General features: G+C 44.7%; 1 protein-coding gene across 1 annotated transcript in view; it reads right to left on the bottom strand.

The window, feature by feature from the left end:
• The window catches only part of RTN1 (reticulon 1), a gene marked incomplete at its 5' end in the record, with an annotated part of 120,079 nt that extends 105,449 nt beyond the window's left edge, over window positions 1-14,630 (bottom strand). The window contains one exon of the mRNA XM_080618809.1: window positions 14,441-14,630. Coding sequence (XP_080474935.1) covers window positions 14,441-14,630 — 190 coding nt within the window. The remainder of the gene's footprint in view (window positions 1-14,440) is intronic.
• Between the last annotated feature and the right edge of the window lie 615 nt (window positions 14,631-15,245).

Genomic DNA, 15,245 nt, shown 5'->3' with positions numbered 1-15,245 from the left:
ACTCTCCAAGGGTCTGGAGAGCAAAGCGAGCACAGTGGGTACAGCACACTGGGTACAGCACTCCTCCAGGTAGTACTTGCTTGGTGAAAGGCTGAACAAATTTGTCTTTGCCTTGAAGAATGAGGATTTTATGCTCTTCTAGTTGAGTGAGATAAATAATTGAAAAAGTAAAACACATTCAAAAGGTTTTTTAATAGAAATTATCTTGATAGCTCCAACTGAACGAAGCATGGAGTTCATTATGCTAGTCTGCCTCCAAAGCTCATGAACACAGAACAAATGGACCAGAAGGCACTTACTGATTTTAAATGCAGATTAAGGGCTTAATCTCCTACCACTACAAGCATCACATTGTCTAATTACCTCCATAAATTGCATAGAAATCCATCACCTGAGAAATCCAAACTCTTGAGAGTAGTTTAGATTTCTTTTTCTCCCTATTAATTTTTCTCTCCATCTTGACTTTCTCTTCTCCACAGCTTGAACACTCCTGTCCCATTTGTACAATTTTATCCTTGTGCCTACATTGACTTTTATTGTAGCTCATTTCTCCTGGTTGGTTGCCCCAAGCACCAGGAGCAAACATGCATTTTCCTTTCAACCTTCTGTCAGTTAGAAACCAGCTCCTCTAAACCGGCTTCTCAGAAACAGGCTTGCACCTGGCATAGCAGAGCAGTTGTGACCAGAAACCTGAGCAAGCAACTATGCAAGCAGCATGGTGCTTTGCTCACATCTAGCTTTTTCATTTCTAAGGGCTACAAAAGCCTGGGGCACCTGGTTCTGGGTGCAGGCAGGAGCAGAGGACTCTTGGAGAGCCTTAAGTCTCAATGCTCTTGCAGTTACTGCCATCCAGCTAAATAGGCTTGAAATACATTAAAAACTTCTGGAAGAGCCCATTGTTTTCCAAAATACTGGTTAAAACACACAGCACAGCAAGGCTGAGGAAGAGGTTGTCATTGCATCTCCAAGTGCAGGGTTAGGAAAGGGAACCTGATGACTTACGAAGACTTCACTTCCCACTCATGGAGGAGCCTGCAGTGCTTTCCTGCTCAAAGTGAGAAGGGGGGAGCTTTTAAAAGAGAAGTTGTCTTGCATGCAGCCTAAGAAGAAAGAGATAGATTTGCTGTCTTCACTGGCTTTCTTTCCCTTTCTCACATTTTTTAGCAAGTAACTATGTAATTATTTGAATCCAAGGACACTGGGGAGCTGCTAGGTTGGGGGACTGTTGACTTCATGCCTTCTTCACCATAGTGGTGGCAAAGTAATCTGCCATAAAGAGAGAGGAACCTGCTTGGTGTTTTAGTTCAGTAGCAGCTAGATGGGCTGGACTAGGAGGCAACTTCATTTTCACCAGTGATAGAGAACCAAGGTCACAATCCCATTGAGTGCATACAATAGGTGCTAAGAAATCCTACTTCTCAGATTTAATGGGCATTTTCAAGCTGAGAGTAAGGTCTGGTTTTGTCATTGCTCTTCAGACAGCAATGGCAAAGAATAAGTTATAAATGAAGGGTTGAAATTAAGCATACTGACAGCAGTTGTTTGTGTTTCCTGACTTAACTGGAAGTGGAGCTACTGCAAAAGAAATGTGTCCCATGGGAAAATTCACATTATTTTCAATTTTCTTTTCATCTCAAATCAAGGGGAAACATAAAACTCTTTCTATGGAAGAGAAAGCTCTACAGGAAAAATGTTTGGAAATGTTGAAGCACGTTACTTCAGCAAATGCAGCAGTGTCAGTAGAGACAGCAAATAACACATGGTATTCCCTCTGTGTTGTTCAGCTGGAAGGGTGAATGCCTCTACAGAACATAACCAAATATCCTGAATATGAATTTAAAAGTGAAAAACAGGCAGAAAAAAAACCCAATCCCAAACCTGTCTTCACACACCTAGGTAAAAATAGCTGTCCTACATTTTTCAGGAGAGAGGAATGACTTTTTGGAGTCTCAGCCTGAGAGGCCCCACAAACTGAGTCGATGACGAAGCCGAGAGCCCTTTGAAGCAGACTGGCACCGCCTGGGACTCAGAAGACCAAGACCTAGTTCAAGCACCTGCTGGGGACTATTTGTAAGACCCTTCACGCCACTGTGCACCAGATGTCCCATCAGCAAAATAAAGGTATCTACTTCCTTATGCTTGCCCAAAATCCAACCCAAGGAAAAACAGCTTAGTCTTGCATTCTGAGCTTTTCACCATCTCTTGGAAAGCAAAGGATGATGCTGGCAGAGAGCTAGCCAAGAGAAAGCAACTAGAAACACAAAGAAGTTAGAAAGCAAGGCTCCAAGTACTACAGTCTTGCTAAATTCCTACTTCCAGTAAATACCCCAAGCGGGTTATGGGTTGGGGAAGGGGAAAATTGATTCCTAAGAAAGTGCTGGAGGATGTGGCATTTCCATTTTCAAGATGTTGCTGATATGCTGAAAAATCCTTTTTCTGTTCATTTAGCACAGCTGGAGCTTTGCTAAAATCAAACCCTCCCTGTGAAATATTTTTTGCAAATCAGCACATTCTGCAGCACATTTTTGTTCCCTTGGCGGGCAGGGAGGTGTCAGGATTACCACCCAGCTGTGATGACACCTCGTAGGAACAGTCAAAAGAAATTCCTAAAATCCATATTGCTGGAGCTCAGGCTTGGACTGATAGAGCAGAGGGACTGTGTCCACTCACTGGTAGCAGCTGCAGGCAGTTATTTGCAGTCTGAGATGGGAAAACACGCAACATATTTTATGCAGATGTCAGACTAAGTAAGAACAAGTAGTAGAAAAGGAAGCAACTGAAGCTGCAATTATGGGACCAGTTCACAGAACTGTGTAGAAACAGTTTGAGATTCATCCTGTGCAGATCACATTAGAAATCATCTTGATGACAAAGGAAAAAGAAATGAAGCTAGTCTGTGCGCCTTCCTACTCTTCAGGGTGCAATCAGAGCCCATCTTCAGCATTGCTGTTAGCATTCCTCCACCAAAGGAATCTCTGCAAAGTACTGAGCTCACATTTTCAAAGATGATGCTGGAAAGCTTCCCAGATTATATATTTCCCTCTTTAATTTATACCTCTGAGGATAATGCTAATCAAGGAGGCAGTGAAAGTGGTGAAACATCCTCAGGCCCAGGTTGATTTATCAACAGTGGTTGCATTATTCTCACTTGGAGAACTATGCTAGTATCCCAAGCTTCTAGGAAAAAAACATTGTTTGCAGGTAGGTTATCAAATAGAAGCTGAAAATGTACTTGCACAGCAGATATGCATAAATGCATTGGGCAGTATCATTCATCTGCAAAACATCTAGCATGCTAGATGCTTACTTCAAAGTAGGTTAGAAGAACTAGTCATTAAAAAGTGACAAAAGCAACAGCAGAGAGGATTGGGGGGAGGGTAAGGAGAAGAAGCCCAAACACTGAAATCTCCACTGGGAATGAAGAATTATTTTCCTCTCACTCTCTTCAGTCCTCTCCCCTCAGATTGCTTCTGGATGGAGTTTGGATGGCAGAGGGATGGACAACCATGTGCAAATACACATAGCTAGATGAGTATTACAAATGTCATCTTCAGAGCCTGGCAGATCTACCAAATATTCCAGGGTTTATAAGTGGTCTGCTTACCATGTTCAAAGTGAGAGGAGATTGCATATATTTCACACAGCGTAAATCCCCAAGCCGCTCTCCTGTAGCTCTGACTTACCACACAGCAACTGAATTATAAAGGCTAATGTCAGGAAGACTTTGAAGGAAAGAAAAAAAATCCCAAAATGGCAGCTGGCTGTTACTATATGATAACTGCTGAGATGATCCATCGTAATCTCCAGTGGTATTTTATAGGGTAGGGGAAAAAAGAAAAAAAGAAAAAGAAAACCAAAAAATCCCACAAAAAAACCCAACACCAAAGTTTGTGACATGGCAATTTGAAAATAGAACAGAGAACACTGCAGGCCAGAATAAGTGTTTTTTAAATGAAATTTATGTGTATTTGGGATAAATGTCCTACTATAAAACCAAATGTAGACAAGGTACATTTCTAAACATTGTTGCCAGCCAGATCAGATGAAATATATGAATTCATTTGGGAATAATTTGAAAAGCTGATTTCTAAGATTCCACTATTTTTTCAAATATTATTTTAATCCATGTATCTGTTGTGGAAAGATGTTTTGTCTGATGGCAAGTTTCTAAAAAAGTTTAAATTTCAGGAGATTTGGTCCTTTTTCAGCAGAAATAGGTATGCATTTTCAAAGGCAGCTCCTATTTCACCCATGTAAAAGTACCCAGCTTTTACTGAGTGACACCACATCTGTGCATATGACCAGTTATTTGCTTGCTTGACTTTTCAATCCTGCATGCAACGTACCCCCATCAAACAAACATGAAGCATTTTAAGTAGAGAATTAGATGCCACCTACTAAAGACCTACTTCAAATTGTTCAGCAATGTAAGCATCCTATTTTGCCTGTAACTAAGATGACGTTTACCAGCCATTTTCATGTAAGGATTCCTGTTTTATGAAAGTGATAAATAAAGCTACTTCACAGAGGATCCAAAATGCTATTTTCTTTCATAAACAATGTGTTCAGAGGAAGTTGGCTTCTCTGGAACTTCTCCTGACTTTCACACATCATCTTGGAGCTTCGCCTTTGGGCCCAACACCTTTCCTACAATCTAATTACAGTCTGAGATTCACAGGTCATACACACAGACTTTCAGGACAACCAGGAGCTTCTGAGAAACCAATTGCATATTCAACCACGCAGACACTTTCGCTAGAGCAGTAGAGAAAACAGCAACAACATGAATGCTGCATTAGGACTTATTTAAAGGACTGCAAAAGCTGCAGAAGAGAGGAATCAGCCTCAGCTTTAGGTCAGATCCACATCAAAGGCAACTGTCTCAATTAAAATTTAGTGCTCAGCAATACTGCAGTTCGGAGCATCTATGTGGTCAATTACGGTTGTCAAAGATATAAACCTTTGTAATAAAAAGGAAACAAAAAAACCAAAACCAACCAAACAGCAAACTGGCAAACATGGTACGTCCTAAGACAGAGATGAGCACTAACCAGAAGACCAAAAATCAGTAAGCAAAATTGGGATATACATTTTTTAACTTTTGTAAGGGGTGGGAAAAGGTATATCCCTTTTTATTACAATCAGTCTGCAAGTAGCATATGATTACTGTTAATATCATGCAGCTACACCTGCAGAAAGAGCAGGGGTACTTCTAGTTCAGCTGAAGTGCACATTTAATTTCCAGCATGTTGCAACTGCACTTCATTGCTGAAGTCTACAAGAAAGAAAATATCTTAAAATACAAAGCATTTCCTATGCACATGAGCAGCAAGTGCATCTCTTTTGCCCCGAAGTTAAGGACACAGTGAAAGACCTAATTAAGATTTATTGGAATTCAGACCCACCTGTACATCAGTAGTCAGTGGAGAAATGGTACTTGTGAAAGCTCATTGCACCCTCCCACAAAGCACACGGACATGCTATTTATTTCCCCAAAGGAAACAGGGCAAAGCTCAATCTGGGGACAGCAACCCCAGCAAATGCCTGTTTGCTGCCTATGGCGCAGTCCTCCTGGAAAAGTTTGGGCAGATCCCATGGGGGTGTTTATCATGTCCTCACAAACTGTTCCTTGAAAGGATGCCAACCCAGCCGTGTGGCCTGGATTGACACACGATACTCAGGGCCAACATCTGGCTCTGCTTTAGGCCTCAAGACCTGATTTGGTTCCAAGACCTAGTTATTTTGTGCACGTGAGTTTCAGCTCTAAGTTCCTAATACCCATGGAATTGTGCTGCAGGTCCACACATCAGCAGGGAATGGAGGCATTACAATGGGTGTCTTTTTAGGAATTTGCCTCACTTTCCCTCCTGAGTAGTTGGTACCTCTGAAATGGGCCAAGTACACACTAAACCTTTCCCATTTTTAATGTAGGATTTATTTCCTTGCGTCTGGTTTTCATGTTGTATTCTCTTACTGCCAGATCTGGGCTGCTTACAAAATTCTGAAGGTTCTTGTTTTTCTTAGGTTGGTTATTGGTTTGGGGTGGGTTTGTTGGTTGTTTTTATTGTTGTTGGATTTGTTTTTTTTCCAAAGAAAAGAACATAACATAACATGCTATGTTAACATAACAAACCATGTTTCAAATAGTGAAGCATTATTTGTAGTTAGTTTTGTAATTTAGTTTTGTAATCATGTAGACTTAACATGATTCAGCACTCAGGAACACTTTAGTATTTTTAAGACACTTCTGACTTATGGTCAGCCTATTCCTCTAAGAAACCACATACTTTCAACAGTGAGAATAAACCCTTGGCACTCACTTGCAAGACAAGACTCAAAATAGAGGGCACCTTAATCACTTATTTAAGTCCTCCTTGTTTAAGTATTTCAGATCCTAATTATATGGAACATAAGCACATTCTTAGCTGCTTTAAAATATTAGGATGTCTTAAGCATATGCATAAAAGTGATCATGTGTTTTGCTGAACTTATGGATAAATGAAGTAAAAGATATATATATATATAAAAAAGATATATATAAAAGATATATAATGGATATCATATTTCAAAAATCATGGCAGTCAGGAGAAGTTCCCGATGACTGGAAAAAGGGAAATATAACCCCCATTTTCAAGAAGGGGAAAATGGATGACCCAGGGAATTACAGAGCAGTCAGTCTCACCTCCGTGCCTGGCAAAATCTTGGAGCAGATTCTCCTGGAAGGCACGCTAAGGCACAGGAAAAACAACAAAGTGCTTGGTGACAGCCAGCACGTACAGGGAAATCCTGCCTGACCAATTTCATGGCCTTCTATGATGGGGTTACAGAACTGATGGACAGGGGTAGAGCAGTTGATGTCATCTCCCTGGACTTGTGCAAAGCGTTCGACACTGTCTCACATGACATCCTTGTCTCTAAATTGGAGAGACATCAATTTGATGGGTGGACCACTCAGTGAATAAAGAGCTGGCTGGATGGCTGCACGCAAAGAGTTGTGGTCAATGGCTCGATGTCCGGCTGGAGACCGGTAACGAGTGGTGTCCCTCAGGAATCGGTGTCGGGACAGGTCTTGTTCAACATCTTTGTCGGTGACGTGGACAGTGGGATTGAGTGCGCCCTCAGCAACTTTGCTGACGACACCAAGCTGTGTGGTTCAGTTGATACGCTAGAGGGAAGGGATGCCATCCAGAGGGACCTTGACACGATTGTGAGGTGGGCTGATGCCAACCTGATGAAGTTTAACCATGACAAGTGCAAGGTCCTACACCTGGGTCGGAGCAATCCCAGGCACGGCTACAGGTTGGGCAGAGAAGAGATTCAGAGCAGCCCTGCAGAGAAGGACTTCGGGGTGTTGGTCGATGAGAAAATGAACATGAGCCGGCTTCAGTGTGCGCTCGCAGCACAGAAAGCCAACTGTATCCTGGGCTGCATCAAAAGGAGCGTGACCAGCAGGCCGAAGGAGGTGATCCTGCCCCTCTACTCTGCTCTCATGAGACCTCACTTGGAGTATTGTGTGCAGTTCTGGTGTCCTCAACATCAAAAGGACATGGAACTGTTGGAACAAGTCCAGAGGAGGGCCATGAGGATGATCAGGGGACCGGAGCACCTCCCGTATGAAGACAGGCTGAGAAAGTTGGAGCTATTCAGCCTGGAGAAGAGAAGGCTGCGTGGAGACCTCATAGCAGCCTTCCAGTATCTGAAGGGGGCCTACAAGGATGCTGGGAATGGACTATTCATCAGGGACTGTAGTGACAGGACAAGGGGTAACGGGTTCAAACTTACACAGGGGAAGTTTAGATTGGATATAAGGAAGAAATTCTTTACTGAGAGGGTGGTGAGGCACTGGAATGGGTTGCCCAAGGAAGTTGTGAATGCTCCATCCTTGGAGGTGTTCAAGGCCAGGTTGGACAGAGCCTTGGGTGGCATGGTTTAGTGTGAGGTGTCCCTGCCCATGGCACGGGGGTTTGAACTAGATGATCTTAAGGTCCTTTCCAACCCTAACTATTCTATGATTCTATGATAAATTGGCTTTATTACCCATTAGATCAGACTGCTTCAGGTCACTTGCGTGCAAAACTGGAGGCAACAGCACCTACCTATCGCATTACAGCACTGTGAAAATTAACATCTAAAAACACTGAAAACTTGAAACAAAAATCCTTACAATGTTGTAGTTTATTTTGTTTTATTGCATGTGTCCAGGTGAGACTAAGCTGGAAATGACTACGGCCTTGTCAGCCTGTCTCAAATATTAAGGTGTTATCTCGTAAGCATTGGCTTTATACTTTAATATTCCTTAAAAGTGGGCTTTTCCATTTTTATTTAAATAACATCTGTTAAAAGAGTTCTTTGAATATTTCTTTCACTGCTGTAATGAGATGCCTGCCCTTGATACAGCCTCCAATTATTATGAGATCTTGTATCAGAAAAGGTAGCTGTTTTTTCTGAGATTATTTCAACACATTTGCCATTAGGAGCTGCAGCATTCCCAACATCTCCTTTATGCAGCGGTGACTCCATGTCCCAAATGCCGTGCAGCAGGGTGTTTGCCTGTGTATAGGTGAGAACAGAGCACCTTTGGTGCAGATGCTTGCCAAAAGATGTGACTGTGCTGGGGTGACTGCAGACAAGCAGAGTTATGTCAGCTCGATGCTTTTCTGTGCCATTCAGGACATGAATTAAGTTTTATTTTCCAGCAGTGCTGAATTTATTAACTGCAGTTGATTTACTGTTGGTAGCTTTAATGACATTGAAGGGTTTATTAACTGCAGCCAGTAAAAAGCAAATGTATGGGGCAGCCTTGTCAGGCTGGAAACCTTCCTGCTCCCAAGCCCTGGGGATTTCGTGCTTCTCTTGTCTCAGAGGTTTTTTTCTCTGCAAATATCAGTCCATGTCTCTGGTGTGCAAGTGGGTGCGACTGGGTGAGCTCCATGGCCTCGGGGCACTAGGGCACAGCCTTTGGCCATGGGGCCAGGCAGGAGCCTCTTGCTGCCAGTGCTGGCAGCACTTTGTCTTCCAAACACAGCCCGTGTGGCCATCCCTCATCCCATTGAAGCACCCTTCAGATGCACACTGCAAAGCTGCAAATGCTCAAGTTATAGATCTGAAAGACATCCCCAGTTTTTTGCTGCCTGTGCTGTGTTAGTCACTGGCTGTACGGCCCAACAGCCCAGAATTCCTCACCCCAGGCAGCCTCTGAGGCATAGCTGCGCAAAGAAGGGCTGCAGACAGCCCAAGCCACCAGTGTTTGTACTGATTTTCATCTGCTGAGCCTAGCCTCTAACACACTTCTCCCAAAAGCACTTGAGGACATCTATAGAGGAACTGCTGGAGAGACAGGCTCCATTTATGGCTTGCAATCAGCAAAGGAATTTTGCCATTTACAGGCCTAATTCCCCTCCCCAACTTGGAGGTTGCAAGGCTGATGCAGGGAGGATGCCTACATGCACTAAAGACAGCATTTTCCATGCCAGGGAGTTTGGGAGTCCTTCACCCCACACACGCCCTGACACAGAGCAGCTCTGCTCAGAAATGTTTTTAATTCCAAGATCATTGGCAGGACAAAGGGCTAGAACCTGAGCAAAGCCTGAAAGTTGTCCTACGTCTGCCACCACTGTACAAGTCTGCTGTGTTCCCCCCCCGTATGAGGAACACGCACTGAGACCTTGGCTGGGACAGAAAGTGAAAGCCTGCAGCAGGCAGACCTGAGGAGCACAGTGTTTCTGTGTGGGGAAACAGGGCAAAGACAGCTGCATTTTGATGTGTGTGGTGTTGAAAACTCTATTTCTGCATAGATTTTAAACCAGATTTTGTGTACCTCTGGTTCAGAGCTCCTCCTGTTGGGAGCTTAGGTCACAGAATACATTCTCAATTGAGACTTCTTCTACAGCAACTTGAAAAATCGGGGTTTGGACCTTGGCCTTTACAATGCACATGGGCTTGAGCAGTACATTGCCATGGACACACAGGGAGGTGGAGCTCTTGCTAAAGCAAGGTGGAAAGGGGCAGAAAAGCCACAAAGAGCAGCTGAGCCAGTTGCCTTGGGGAACCTGCTGCATTTGGTTGTGCTCTGACATCCCCAAAAAGCATCAGTGCCAAATCCAAGCAGTGCAGACATTCATGTCCATACCCACTTCTCTCCACTCAGGTGAAACACAGGACTCTCAAGCTGCCTGAAAACCATCAAAAACCTCTTTCATGTTGAGATGTAAAGCTGCCATTAACCCACCCTCTCCTGTAGAGGAGAGAAACAAGAAACTGAGATTTACAGGTGAATTCTGATCAGTACAAACACAGGGTTATATGAGCACCTCACTGCAGCCCCTTGCTGGCAGGGTATTGGTGGGTTGGTTCATGGTGAGAGCATGTGGGTACACAGCACATGTTTTCAACCTCTACAAATCATGTGGATTAGAAAGGCTTTAAAAAAACCCAACGAAGTCTTTACTAAAATCACAGTGCCTAGAGAGTCTGTCCTTGTCACTGAGCAGCAGGAGCCAGGATCACTCATGGTCTTGTGCACTACATCTATGTCCATCAGAGCATGAAACACTGCTGGGATTCAGTATTCTACTGTTCCTCAACTCATCTGCCTCATCCAAGCAGCTTCTAGTCCCTCCTTCCCACCTTGCCTCACTGGCACATACCATATAGATGCTCACTGAGGTCCCCCAGCGGATCCCAGCCATCCCCTGGCTGCTGTTACAGAAGGGTTCCCATAGCCATATTTGCCATCTCATTGAGTCCCCATAGACACATCCCAGTTTTTAATGCCATCTCCTGTGCACTGGCCACCTCTCCTTTGGACCCCACCTGCATCCTGTCTTTGAAGGCAGCTGGAAACAGGCCAGGGATTACCAGAGATGTCCTGACTGCTTTGGCCAGTCTGAAGACAAAGAGCATTCTGGCAAAAGTATCAGCAGGCAGGGCTCGCTGGCAGCTCTCAATCTCAGCTGCACAGATATAGGGGCAAAACATTTCTGCACGTAAATCAGTGTATGGATACCCACCAATGCACAGGGCTACATACAACTTTCTAGATCCTGACATGGGAATTACAATTTGTATGAGTTCCTGCCCTTTTTCCCCTCTTTTTTCCCCTAAGCATATCTGCACCGTGGAGGTACAGTCCATTTTTCTATTTTGTCATTTCTCTGAAGGAAACTAGATGTACTTATCTTGGGGAATGCCTAGGAGACTGTGTAATATTTTTTGAAATAGTTGTTTTCAAGGAATTTTAATCACTGTTATTGTATAAAAATAAACAACAGAATCTGTGACCAGATGGTGTGTTGGGTGGCATGGGGCTCTCTTCACCAACATGCAACTGCTCACCAGCCTTTCAGGACTCCGGTCCTTGCAAGAGCTGCCTGCAAGCTCCTCTCACCCTGAACCAGGGTGAATCTTTGGGAAGGAGACAAACATTTTCAGCAAAATCCAGTGGCCAAGGATAAAAGCAAGAGAAACTGCTGTGTCCTTGCCCAGAAGCTGCTGGAGTTGATCTTTTTTGTAGCTCTGCAGGAGGAGAAGCAGACATGGGATCTGCAGATCTTTACTGCCCTGACTTTGCTTGAGAAATCTCTGAGCTTTCCACTCCTGTTGGGAATTTTTTTCTGCAGTCCAAATCATTGCCGATTTCGGTTGATTTGAAGAATGGCAAGTGAAATCCATTGCTTCTCATCATTCAGCAATGACTCACAAGGTTTTGACACAAAGCCAGTTTGGCTCAAATCCGGGCCCGTGGCAAGCCTGAAAATATTCCTGAACCTTTCAACAATCCCTGGCTGGTCTTCAAACTTAAAATCAAAGCCAAGATCAGGGAAAATTTGCAAATTTTAGGCTGAATAAGTAAACTTCTGTCCAACTTGTGAAAAATTCCCACCATTTATTTTCACGCTGGGAGAATCTCTCAGACTCCAAACCCTGCTCTTGCCTCAGAGCGCATGACTGTGCTTTTCACAAGAAAGACTGGTCTGAGAGGTATGAAGGAAGATAGGGGATGTGTTGGGAAACTACCTGGAAAACATACTGTCCAGTTCACTTTTGTTTGGATGCATTCTTCCTTGTCTAAAGTGCCCCCAAGTGCACCGTTGTATAGGGAGTGTTATAAGTTTACAGCAGTTTATGGCAGCATTGTAAGCTGCTGGAGTTAGGTATCTCCCGCTGGGTCCATTCCTGCAGCTTAGGAACACACAGGAATCCCCCTCTGAGCAGGGGAACTAAAGAGTTTTCTGAAATACTTGACAGTTTTAGATATTCAGCAATATGACAAATTTCTTATTCAGCAGCTTAAGAATATTTAGTCACACAGAGAGAACAGGGAAATTATTTACTTCCCCCAGTGAAGGGAGTGGGAGCTGTAGCTGTCTAGGTAATATGAAACAGAAATACAGTGCTGCAGCTACAAACAGAAAAGGAGACTGCATGTGCAGGATTGCACTGGTTGGGATGCTTCTCGGTCTGCCAGAGTCAGCTAGACACACATGCAACCAGTAACAGTTACTTTATATAATAGGGAGAACAAAATCGGAAATGTTTAAAATACATTACTACTCTTATGCTAATTTGACAGTCTGTCAATCCACAGCTAGTAAAATCCAAAAAAAGTCTGCAGCACTCATTTTATCTCCACCTTGCCACAGTTTGACACACGCAAACAAACGTATCTAAAGCACAGTTGCAGAGGATTCCAAAAGTCAATAATTTTCTTTGCATCTCCTTTTCCTTTCATTTTCTCTTTTCCTTTCCTTTTTTCTTTTCCTTTCCATTCTGCATTCCATAAGCCTGAATCTACCAATCAGGGTAAGCCTGAAGAAGCGTTCATTAAATGTAAGCAGTATCACGTTCATTCCACTTAATGGGGATTTACACAATATAAGAGACCACCCCTCTTTGTCCTGTATGCTAAGATTCAGCATGGCCATATTTTTATCCGCCAGTGAACAATAAAACTCACAAGATCCTTTCCCTTTTTTCATGTCATTATATTGTTGAGGCAACCCTACCTGGAGACCTCAGTCCTGCCCGTCTTCACACCCCCGCTCCTAAAACAGCCCCACATTACAAGCCACCTGCCTGTTTCTCCAGTAAAAAGTCATGTTTCACAGCCTACCATTCAGATCAGCGAACGAGCAGTACAGCAGCAGATTAGCCTCCTGCCCAAAGCTACAAAACAGCAGAACATTTCCCACATCAGCAGATGAGCATTAGATCCCATTTTACTACTGAATTCAGTAGCATCAAGCAAACAGAAAAGCACCAGGAAAATATCCATGTTGAGAACACACACATGCACGGACACTCAGGTCCTGAAAAAAACATACAGATGGGCATAAGTAGAATGATACACGTTGTCACACAGACTGTGTTGTTTCTGGCCAGCTACTCTTTGTGCTGATTGACTGGAGGGGATTAGAAAGGACTCAGCCCAAAAACGCAGTTCCTAATGCTCCTGCAGCTATTGCATAATGGAGACTGATTCCCGTCCCAAGCCCTGACCCTCGCCTTACTCAAGTTTAATGCTGTCTGGCTGTATAATGGAAACATGTACTTCTCTGTGAAGAGGAATATAGGTGGGATTCACCAGCTTCCCCAGGACTGGGTAATTTGGTTATATGGGTTCTGTAATGGAAAGCAATGGGAAAGAAAGCAGAGAAGTGTCACCAAAATGGAAATAGAGTAATTTTCCCCAAAAACATTTCTGTCAGGAGCTACTGGAAGGTGAAGCTTTCTGGGTTTCATTAAGAGATATATACTTACTATTAACACACCTACTAAAGAAAGGAACCCTAAACCAAGGCAAAGCAAATATATCCCAAAGGTAAACCAAAAATCAAAGAACCAGCAGACCCTAGCTAAACTAAATGCACTGTAAATCAAATACACCAAAAAAAGGAGGAGGAAAACACACCAACCAAAAAGTCCATGATTGAATGGACGTGTCTCAAAAGCATGCAGAAAATATACAAACACTTCAGAATAGGCACTCCATTAAAAGCTACATGTTGAAATAACATAAGGTGCCATGCAGGAGTTCCATGTGCATGGGGAATAGCTGAAGTAACTCCTTTGAGATCTGTCACTCCAGATTTGTACAGGTGTACAACAAATGAGGACAGAACCCTATCAAGTCAGGTGAAATCAAACGCCCTCTATCATTTGACCAAAACCTGGATATCCTGTGCTGAACTGCAAAGAGCTTCGGGGAACTTATCTGGGTCCTGTATCCCCCCTCCCCCACGTCAGTAAAACTGATTATTTGCAAACGCCGCAATTGCTTGTTATTTTCTGTTTTCCTGCGTCTGCTCACTAACTCATTAGTAATGATTCCAAGAAGACAGGCTGGGAGAAGAACCGGGAAAGGGACGGGAACGAAACAACCAGGACCTGCTGTTGCCAAGGTCCCTTTGTTGAGCATCCCTGGGTACCCCTCGCCTTTTACCTGGGGATGCAGTCGCCATGGCAACGGGCGGGTGTTCCCTGGCGGAGCCGAAAACCAGCTGTTCCCGCTGATGGGCCCCATCTCCATCCCGCAGCGGAGCCCCAGCTGCATACTGGTCCGTCCCGTCAGCAGCCCAGTGCACCCCAGTGCCCGCCAGCAGCAGGTCCTGGGGGTCCGGCGGGGCTGACATGCTGCCTGCCAGGCGGCCGCTCGTCTCCGGCTCTCAGGCTGAAGCGAGAGCCACCGAAAAAGCTGCGGTGGCCGCCGAGGGCTGGACGATGCTGCCGCCGCGCTGGAGTCCGGCCGGCTGCGGTGGCTCGGAGCTGCTGCTGCTGCTGCTGCTGGTGCTCTATCTCCACTAGCGCTTATTACGCAGGTGAAAATGGCTTGTTAGCTGGAGCCTTCCAGCCCTTGCGTCACCCTGTGGCTGGCATATCACAGGGCAGGAATCTGCCAGCATGGCTGCTGCTCTCCTCTGTTTAACTGCTTCAGCAGGGTAGGCATCGGTTTGTGTGTTCAAGGGAATAAAAGCCCCCTCCCAGGCAGGCACACACCGCCCTCTCCTCTCCCGCCGTCCCCCTCTCCCCGCAGCGCGCACTCCCCTCCTCTGCATCCTCTCCCGAGTATCCCACTGCGCGCTGCAGCCCGCCGCAGGAACGCGCCCATTCCTCCTGCACCTCCAGGCTTGGCGGAGAGCGGAAAGACAGCCTACAGCGAAGGGCAGCCTAAAAGCTCCCCATTGCCCCCTCTCTTCGCCAGTCCCGCAACCCAGTGAAAGAAGCCGCACTCTGCTCCTGAGCACTTG

Source organism: Psittacula echo (assembly GCF_963264785.1).
Source record: "Psittacula echo genome assembly, chromosome: 5".
In the NCBI taxonomy this organism is placed as follows: domain Eukaryota; kingdom Metazoa; phylum Chordata; class Aves; order Psittaciformes; family Psittacidae; genus Psittacula; species Psittacula echo.
This window is presented reverse-complemented; position numbering and strand designations above follow the sequence as displayed.